The 11,079-nt window shown below is 35.7% G+C and overlaps 1 protein-coding gene across 1 annotated transcript; it reads left to right on the top strand.

The window, feature by feature from the left end:
* The first annotated feature begins 7,527 nt into the window (after positions 1–7,527).
* NDHL (inorganic carbon transport protein-like protein) lies at positions 7,528–9,275 on the top strand. Its single transcript, XM_078577184.1, has 5 exons — positions 7,528–7,776; positions 7,922–7,993; positions 8,062–8,175; positions 8,264–8,358; positions 8,938–9,275. The coding sequence occupies exons 1-5, from the start codon at positions 7,588–7,590 to the stop codon at positions 9,050–9,052; spliced, it is 585 nt and encodes a 194-aa protein (XP_078433310.1). The 5' UTR covers positions 7,528–7,587; the 3' UTR covers positions 9,053–9,275.
* The last annotated feature ends 1,804 nt before the right edge of the window (positions 9,276–11,079 follow it).

The raw sequence follows: 11,079 nt of genomic DNA, 5'->3' as shown, positions 1-11,079 counted from the left end.
TCCAGACTACCCCTCTTAACCTTAGTCTTGATTGTGCCATCTGGACACTCACACCCCAGGGAGCATACACGTGTCGTTTCTCGTGGGAGCATTTCCGTGTGAAATCTCCATCACAGCACTGGGGTCAGCGCATTTGGCATCCGATGATCCATACACGTGTCTCCTTTTTCCTTTGGAGACTCCTCCACCGAGGCCTCCCGACTGACGACCGAGTGGCTCGGATAGGCTGTTCTCTTAGTTCGCACTGCCAATGCTGCCCCACTCTCCCGCGCACAGAGACGATAGATCATCTCTTCTTCCATAGTGAGACAGCAGTGGACTGCTGGCGTCTCATCACCGACTGTCTTTGTCCTTTGACACCGTCTGAGTGTTTCAGCAAGTTTATCCTCTCGCCAACTCGCTCTACACGGAGCCCCATCCTCCCCATCACCATAGCTTATCTTCTATGGGAGATTTGGAAAGGGAGAAATTCATCTCGTTTTGCAGGTACACCTATGCGAGCTGAGGACATCAAGCGTCGAGTTCAGCTGTGGCTTCGACGCATTCAGCCTCTCCTCACACCGCGAGACAGCCGATCACCACTTGCATGCAACCTCCTCCGCTCTATTGGCATCCCGGTGACCCCCCTCGCTACCCACATCCAGTATCGAGTAGTTTATTGGCTCCCACCGCCAGTAGGCTTTCTCAAATTGAATGTGGATGGTGCGGCGAAAGGGAACCCAGGGCTAGCAAGGGGTGGAGGTGTCCTCCGCGATCACACAGGGAGCCTCCTTCTTGCCTTCTCTTCTTTTTATGGCGTACAAACTAATACAGTAGTCGAGGCTATGGCGATACGTGATGGTCTCCTCCTCTGTGAGGAATGGAACCTTCATAATATCGTCATGGAATCGGACTCACAGATATTAGTTGATATGTTTCGTGCAGGCACATGCTCCTAGTGGCGACTACGTCGAGGGTGGAACGACATCATGCGGTGCCGCTCGCGTATCGCGTGCTTTCGTCATCAGCTGAGAGAGGGAAACCAGACAGCTGATGCCCTCGCCAACCATGCGGTACACGCTCGCACCCACTCCACTCTTTTCTATTCTTGGCAGGAGCTTCCGCCCATGGCCCGAGGATGTCATCGGCTCGATCGTCTTGGCTTGCCCTCCCTCCGCATATGCCGCCTCCTCGCGACGCCTGGCCCGCGGGATTGGAGGATCGCCTGGAGCGCTGGGGTACGAGGCGTGGACCGCGCCCGCCTCGACTAGAGCGCCACTCCGCCCACTCCGAGCACACATGACGAAGACGACGAAGAACCACACCGACTAGAGCGCCACCAAGCGCTACAATGACCTCGTGGAACCGCTCCGGAGAAACGACGACGAACACACTTCCTCGAGCGTCCGCGAGGTATCACTCATGTATCTTTTCTTTTCCCTAACTATGGGCGTGGACAAGTGGGATCCGAGTGTAATTGGGATATATATACTCGATCCATGCCCACAAACATTGAAAAACACTACACTCTACAAATAAAAACCCCTTGGGTGGCATCCAAGGCACGGCTGGATCGGACTACAGGCATAACCCCAGGGTTGGACGTACCCGGCACCGTGATTTTTGCCATTAAAAAAAAAAAAGAATGAAATTAGCACTTCATTTTGATTCCGATTGAAGATCTGATTTTTTATCCTTAATTCTAAATCAATTTAGAACATTCCTGAATCATTAGATTTTTAATTTAGGGTTGGAATTCATCTTTTCCCCAAATTCTTCACTTTCTCTCTCTAGGTTAATTTGTCTACTTTCTCTCTCTAGATTTCAATTTTTATTGTTTAGGAATTTAATTTAATATATAAAAACCTAAAAATAAAATTTGATTCGAAAATTCATCCATCTTGAAGTCCAATTTAAAAATCCCTTTCTTGATTATTTAATTCCCAATTTTAATTCATAATAATTGTCTTAACATTTTATAATAATTGGGAAATTAATAATCTGAATTAATCTGATTTTAAAATTGAAATATTCCTATCTTGAGCTTTCTGACCGAAAAATTTAAAATCAAAATTAAGTCTTACTTGATTTTGATTAATTAAAAACATTATTAAGCATAATTAAGATTTATTCGTTGCAAAATTAATTCATCTTTGAATTAATTCATTGAAATTGGATAAAATTCTCACTTGCTGCCTCCCTGTGGTTCGACCCCTTACTTGCTCTATATTCCATATTTAGTATTTAAGGGAAATTAAAAATTTTATTGTATAAGTCTAAATCCAAAATCAACGACATATTTACGTGCATTTTTAGGCTTATCATAAACGATATTAAAAATATAGCCTCCCAACACAAAATGTCATAGGTAAAAGGACTAATTATACAACCATTACACAAATCAACTTGATTGATGTTTAGATATGATATAATTTAGGGATTCCTAGGGATGAATTCAGGAAACTCTTTCTGAAAGAGTAACCATTGTATGGACATGATCTGCACTAATATCCACATGATCTGTCTTACTTTTCATATAAGTAGGATGAGGTAGTACGTCCCGTATAGTTCATTGTTCATCTAAAGTATACTTAAAGAAGAATCTTGAAAAATACACATTTGGAGACTAATGAATGATCATTATGCTCTCATTATAATTTACTAATTCATTCGATGTATCCAGGGACTTCTGATAAACATCACATGATAATAATAATGAATAAATAATTATTTTAATTAACTTATAATGGTATGGCAGTGTGATTGGCTTGCTGGCCATATAAAATCCATGACTTTGGGCGTTATTAACTATCAAACCCTAATTTCCCATCCTTGTTGGGAATTATAAATTGGGAAAAAAAATTAAAAATCTTAGTGATGTTTCCACTGTCTTTTGTAAAAACTTCATTGCATCATCTTCTTGAAGTTTTTACCTCTTATACTAGCTTTACAACAACATCAATTTTGTGTGCTTTTTTTCTCACATCCAAGGCAAGATTATTTTAAATATCATGATTAGGGGCTCGTAGGTCATACTCAAAATCCAATTTTCCATCTATAATGACCACTTACAAAAACCATGACATGAATCAAAGTTGTCTTTCGCTAAAGAGCACCTATTATGTGTCATTATTATCTCTACACAAATGGTAATGAGCTCAACCATTATCATCATATGAAGAGTAAATAGTGTCATTCCATCTATCTATGTTGATGTCCATCATGATTATCATATGAATAGGAATATAAGTGATAACGGTAATAAGATCTCATCATAAATTTTTTTTCATTACATATATCATTGGACTTAATTATAAGTATCTCACATGCATAATGAAGAATTTGATTATATGCAGACACAGATGCTGGATTTTCTTATATGCTATATGATTCCATCGATTTCTTGCTGGGATATAAGCTTATATTTCCAAGATAAAAATACCATTGTGTTCAAGTGAGGCTCAAATAATGTTAAGGTAATGACTTCGTCATCTGATTTGTTTTAAATTTTGTTAATGGAACCCTTCACATCATGATATATAATATTGCAAGGATCTCCCTAATGAAGGGAAAACATCTTAGAATGTTTTTTATCTTCTAATGAAACCACAATACTTTCCTTGTGCAATGGTAAAAAAATGGTGTCACATAAAAATGGGATAAGATCTAGGATCAGAATTGGTGATGAAATTCTTTAATCACACATTCTCCTCATAAGCAAAAGCTGTAGCTATGGTGGCAGTCTGTTATAATTTTTTCTTACAAAATATATTAACTTTATCTACCAAATAACTCAACGAATGATTCATATATATCTAAACTCAGTGTGTTGGAATTACAAGAACTCTTGAAATTCTCACTTCCAGATGTTTTGAATTTCATTTCTACTCTAATGGATTGTTACAATCTTAGAAACTTCATTTATCCATCTATAATGAATACATATTCTTAATGTGTAGGTTGTTTCTCCCAAATACTTCTTAGAGAAATTCTTTGATAGCAATGCAATTATTGAGGATTTTTTCTCTACATCATTCCTAATAAGTCAAATGTAATCTACATAAAGGATTATCAAAGTGATCGCACTCCCACTAACTCTATATATCTGAACTCCTTTTTTACACACATGTATCATCTTCATTATTAATGAAGCCTTAAGGTTTTACCACTTCATCAAATCATAAATTACAATCATATATACCCTTGATCATCAAACAACTAAATGGGCCAACAATACTACATTGTTTCCTATTTAATTAAGTACTTAAAATCAATTATACATTTTAAGTCCTATTACACATAATTATATCATTCTTTTAAATTCAATCAATCAAAGAAAAATTATGTAAATTTGGACATAAATACAAAATATAGCATGACATGATCAATAAATCCTCTATTAAGTGAAACACATTTCAGTCCATGAAATAATAATATCTCATTTCTAAAACTAAATAAAAAATGAAACCATGATTGTTATAGTTAAATTATGGAAGATTTTGGATGAAAATATCAAAGGGATTTGAACTTTTGACATCATTAACATGATACTCATTACCAAATTTACACAGTGAGAATTTTAACAAATTTATATTTAAAATGTTTGTAGCCAAGGTTTTGGTTCCTAAATAGTGGGTCGTATGCTTATTTATTAATATTGTGCTCCAGGAGTGATGTTTTATGTAAACTAATTCAAGTCGCATAAATTATTTTAAAATATCTCCCAAATATTGGAAAAATATATTCCCCAACTTCATAGCATTGTGTATAATGTTGGTACAATTACTTACATAAATACTGAAAATAAAACTTTATAAAGAGATAAAACCCCGTTTATAAAATATCAACAAGTTTGTAACCTTTATATGATTTGGCCTTGATAGTTCCATGTAATAATATTATTGGAAAGTACACATGATTATTTGATCGTAGAGAAGGCTGTACTCATCCTACTGATATACTCTAATATTAGTTTATAGGATAGTAAACACCTAATGGGGTGTTGAATAAGGTAATGTAAATTTATATTCATTTTTTTTTAGTTTGATGATTAATTATGTAATTATAAGTTATTATATCTAGAGAAGGAGGTATAGGGATGTAAATGAGACAATCATTTTTATGTGTTAGGGGAGTAGATTACTCTTGTATGTAATATCACAGTACCCTATTTATGGGTCCTCACTCACCACTACTAGTATACAGTTAGGCATCAACTGGCTCAAGCTTGTAGCTAGATTTTACATACCCTTGGTATCCGACGGAGGCTCACATTTAGTCAATGTCAACTGACTTCCACGGTTGTGAGCCCAAGTACATATTCAAGCAATAGTTCCAATTTTACTCTTATTATCATGGTAGACCTCAACTACACCTCCACTCAGGTCTCCATGGTGAAAATATTGACTTCACCTTTCTCTCCTCAGCTCATCCAAGATCTCTCATCTCTTTAGGTTAGTCTCAATAAGAAAATTCAATTTCGCAGCAATAATACTTCAAGATAAGTTATCATTTGAAAGGAGTAATTTCAGGATTTTAAGATAGAGTAATTATATTCAGTATGGGATAAATCATCCATTTCTCTTTGCCCCACAAACTAGTTCCAAATTAGTAAATATTTGAAGACACCACTTAATAGCAAGATTAACTATAGAATTTTGAGATCAGATATGTGATATCTCAAGATATTAAATCACTTAGTAAAATTCATGTGATAAATATTTAAATTAAAATGAAATAGATCTTTAGTAGCAGATAACTTGCTCTTAAAATTTGAAGGACCTCTAAATTTTGGCAAAACTTTTATTCTGCGGTAATCCATTAAAGAGTAGAGCATAGTAAATTCAGTTGCAATAGGTTTTACATCTGAGATTGAATTCTCATATTACACATTAATAATCATCAGACGGCAGTTATAATCTGTTGTCTCAGATAAAAAATATTCAGCTTGTACAATTTTCCACCTCAAGTTGTAAGATAATGCATTGCATATTTGAATAAAAATTGAAAATATGAACCAGAAAAAAAACTAACTTAAAATTTAAAATTTTGGAATATTAGCCAAAACTGATTCAGATTTTTATTATTGTTCTGTTGAAGTTGAAGAATCAGTTCAGAAATGGAAATTTTTTCTTGTTTTCTAAAATATTACAAAATTTAAACAATCAGTAATTTGATTTACATTTTATTCAGAACTCAATAATTTGATTTACATTTTCAAAATTTAAACAATCAGTTGACAAAGCAGAGTGATATCAGAAAATGGTGCAGAGCAAATAATATTTATTTTTATCTTTATGATATGTAACTGATGGATATCGAAAAACGAATTAGCTGTATTTTCTTTTAATAAATAAATATGGTTCTTGAATATATTCGGATGCCCAGTTCAGATGGTGTTATCTATTTAGTCCAGGATCATTTTTCAGAAAAAAATTACTTTTAGGGAAAGCCCATAATCTTGAGAACAAGTATTTGAAAGAGTGCAGTCTTGAAATTTGGCTTGTTTCAACACAGATTGATCGTGATCTCTAAGAAACAAATATATGCTGTTCCAACTAAGAATAAATGTATTTTCTTTCACAGGGCTCTGATGGAGGACATATTTGTGGTATGGATTTCTTGAGAAATGAAAAATTCTTAAAGAATATCTCAATCACAAATTCAACCAATCCTGATCACTGCAAGCTAGCAAGGGACGACTTTCTATTGAGATTGTTAGGGCTCACAATACAGCCTTACAAAAATGATAAAGTACGCTTTTCAGTTTATCATTCATGTTTGTGGATTCATTTAACCCTTGAAGTAATCATATTTTCATTTATGCCATCATTCGAGACATAACAAGAACTAACATAGTATGCTACAGTTTACAGCAAAGATTGTTGAAATAATTCAAGATAAATACTGAACTGTCAATTGATAAATTCATCAAAATGTGGTGTACAATAGAAGATAGAATGTTTATATTTCCCAATCAAAACATGCATCTAATCTATTTTCATAAACGATGTTAGTGTATAGTGCATCTTATGTCAGTAGAAACCATGCATAAACTAATTTTGGTAGCCAACATTCGTATAGGCAAGTTAGTACACATTTGAGGCCGATTAGTGTTTGCATCATTATAAACTATACTGTTATTACAGAATTCTTAATGACTAATTCTTATTAACACAGTATATTTAAGACTACACTAGATTGAGAAAATCATTCTATCACTCTATGAACATTTGATAAAGAATACTTAAATAAAGGCAAATTGGCTTAGCAAAACCAAGGGTAAAAATAAACCTAGTGTAGTCATAAATATACTGTGTTAATTAGAGTCAGTCACTTATCAAATGAGACACCCATCTAGTTAGCCTTGCTAGTATCACTAAATTCATGGATTGAGAACTATTCCTGAACTTTATCAGAAATTTTAAAAATGAAATATGTCACTCAATCTTGTTTTCTTGATGTGTACTAAAAATTTCCCAAAGCAAAAATTATAAAAAATATTTTTTTCTGTGGAATTAGCACCCATCTCCAGGCCACTCAAGTCCAGATAAGAGGGAGAGGGGTGGCTGTTCTTCCTTGGCTTTGGAGAGGCAATTCTGAGCAAAAATGATGAGATTTTCAGCTCTGCCGCCGGCCCATGCGGCGGCAGCGGTGTCCCCTTCTCCATTTCATCGTTGCCCTTCTCGCAATCTGCGATTTTTTCCCTCCCCGAATGGCCTCTTCAAGCAAAGCACCTCTCTCCAAGCAAGACTCGTCTTTCTCCCCCTTGCACTCCGCGCTCAAGACCCAGATCCGGTGAATCCCTAACCTTCTTGTTCTTGCTCTTGTTCTCGTTATTTTTCTCGTTATTGTTCTTGTTCTTGTTCTCGTTATTGTTATTGTTCTTGTTCTTGTTCGTGTTCGTGTTCTTGAAGTACTGATTTTTAATTTTTGATTCCAGGTGATCTCGGAAAAGAATGATGCCCAGAGATTTTCCGGTCTTCTGCTACATTGTGGAGCTCTGATGGCTTCTGTAAGAACATCATGTCATCCCTTTGTTGATGATTTCCTGGTGATATCTATAAACTCTTAAGCTTCCAGATTGCGCAACCGGCTTTAGCTGTCACTGGGAGTAATAATAACTTCGATGATGATCTCACCTCGACCCTGATACAGTCTGCTATTGTCGCCTTCTTTTACTTTCTTGTGGTGCCGGTTAGTTCTTGAGGAACTAAATCTTAATTTGGGGAGATTGTTTCTGATCTGAGTTTTCTGATGTTCTTGAGCTGTTTAAAAAATGCAGCCAGTGCTGATGAACTGGATGAGGCTCCGGTGGTATAAGCGCAAATTCTTTGAGATGTATCTTCAGTTCATGCTTGTCTTCATTTTCTTCCCCGGGTGAGCCTCTGCTTCCATGACTTTAAATTATGAACAATATTTTTAAAATATCTCAGTACATAATATATAAAACCATTTCTTAATTCTCTTTCAATCTGTTTGGCCATTCCTTCCTATTTAAGAAGACATTGATTTCTTTTCTTGTTCATCGTCCTTTCAATCAAATCGTAGAAGAAAAGGAATTACTGAATTTTGGTTATATTATTTAGAACTGCATAATTCATCACTCGATATTTGGAAAGTTGAGTTCTGAAGTAAAATTTTCATATTGCTTTTTTTGTTCATAATGATTTCAACCAAATGCAAGAAAAGAAATGGATTACGGGATTTTGGTTGTATTATTTAGAGTTGTGATTCAGTCAAAAAAAGAATTATTTAGAGTTGGGGCACTCATCTCTCGCGTTATTGGGGCGGTTAACATCTGTCGCACTGGAGTGAGATTTTGTTTATTTTTTTAAAATTTTCTGATGCATATACTTTCCCTACCTGGGAAGCTGATCATAGAGAGTGGAGTGAGATTCTGTAGCCATTAATTGATTTTCTTGGTAAACTGATACACTACTATTTTGATTTGCAAAGATTGCTACTCTGGGCGCCGTTTCTGAACTTCAGGAAATTTCCAAGAGACCCATCCATGAAGTATCCATGGTCAACCCCCTCTGATTTGAACATTAATAGCCAGAAATTTCGATGAACACGAACATAGAGGGGCCTTGTGTTATCTTATATGATGGTACTACTTTGGAGAACATGTAGTTCCTTGATATTATTCAATAGTTCTCTGCCGATGCATTTAAATATTCTTGAGGCGCAGGTTGAGGATGTCTTCTGGGCACACCTCAACCCATTACCATGTATCTTGTTCTTGTAAAAAGCCTTTTAATTGGTTGAATCAGACGACCCTTTTTCTTCTGCTATTTTTTGTAATTAAGTCTTATTATGGTCATTTCAACTTTGTATGATGTTGAAGGAGAATTGGCAAATGGCTGATCATTAATCCCCTCTCTCTGGTATGGTTTCCCATCAGCATATATCCAATTTTCTCCCTCGAGTTGATCCCTTTCGTTACCTATTAGTCAATCATCTCCCTTCCATCTCTCTCTCTATCGATCCCTATTAATCAGTCATCTCCCTTCGATATCTCTCTCTATCAATCCCTTTCACTACCCCTTAATCAACCATCTCCCTTCCATCCCTCTCTCTATCAATCCCTATTAATCAGTCATCTCCCTTCCATCTCTCTCTCTATCAATCCCTTTCACTACCCCTTAATCAATCATCTCCCTTCCATCCCTCTCTCTATCAATCCGTATTAATCAGTCATCTCCCTTCCATCTCTCTCTCTATCAATCCCTTTCACTACCCCTTAATCAATCTTCTCTCTTCAATCTCTCTCTCTCTCAATCCCCATTAATCAGTCATCTCCCTTCCATCTCCCTCTCTCTCCATCCCTTTCACTCCCCCCTAATCAATCATCTCCCTTCCATCCCTCTCTCTATCAATCCCTATTAATCAGTCATCTCCCTTCCATCTCTCCCTCTCCAACAATTCCTTTCACTACCTTTTGATCAATCATCTCCCTTACATCTCTCTCTCTATCCGTTTCCGTCAAATTGGCCCTCATATTCCAATAAGAACATCTAGATTTGATCACATTACTTTGGCATCTTGATGAGTGTTATGAATCTTGCTTGGAGGAGATTTAGACTTCTGAAAGCAGAGTTTCTTTGTGCACTTGGCCCTTGATTATGCAACATTGGCCAACTTCAAGTTGAATTAGTCCAGACAAGTTCTAAACATCAAGGGTAAAAAGTGTCTATCCTAAAGAACTTGATTTTTTAGCATAAAACCCCAAGGACAATCTTAATGGATTTTAAACTAGCTTTTTTGATTGATGATTTTTATAATGAGCAAATTTTCTTTGGATGATCTAGAGGATGATATTACATTAGATAGTTAACTTGTTAGAGGCAAGCAATGATGCCAGTGCATACTTTTTTTTCACATTTATGTCCTGGTAGAAATAAACTATTTGGGATAATTATATTTGATTTTGGAATTTTCATGAAGTATCATGTCCTCTAATGATAAAGATACGGCGAAATGAGTATTAATGAAAATATATTTGCACAATAGTCGAGTCTGGATCAGGTTGCTATGCTTCTTCAAACAAAATGTGGTTTTGTTAAGCTATGTACTGAAAGAAAAAAAACAAATAGAAGTGGCCATTACATCCATAGACTATTACTGTAGAAATTTATCTCAAATATTGGAGCTTGTTGAATGTGATGAGTGCTCCCAAGCTCACAGTCACAGTAGAAAACGATGAGTGATCTACACTTAGTTGAATGTTGGTATGTCAGTTGAGTGGCTTGTCTTAAATTTGACAAGACCAAGAAAAACAGTTGGGCTGAGATTCCTAAGTTTACTCTAATAATTTTTGTTTCCCAACTATTAAAATAAACGAAAAATGGAAATTGCCTCTGAATATGTAGACCAAGTTTTTTATGGAATTTCTCCAATATAATGGAGCTAATCATTAGGGCTAAACATGATGAACAAATTGCTGATCACGCTACACTTATAGCTGACTTTTTTTAATATAGATGGAGGTGCAGTTCTTCTAGAGATACATGAAGGGCAAAAAGTTGATAAAAAAATTATAAATTTTGTCTGGACCATTAAATAGGAACAAGTGTGCTAAGATTTTTTGGAAAAAAG

This window comes from Wolffia australiana, chromosome 6 (assembly GCF_029677425.1).
Source record: "Wolffia australiana isolate 7733 chromosome 6, ASM2967742v1".
NCBI lineage: Eukaryota > Viridiplantae > Streptophyta > Magnoliopsida > Alismatales > Araceae > Wolffia > Wolffia australiana.
The sequence above is the reverse complement of the archived record's forward strand: the minus strand, read 5'-3'. Positions and strand labels throughout refer to the sequence as shown.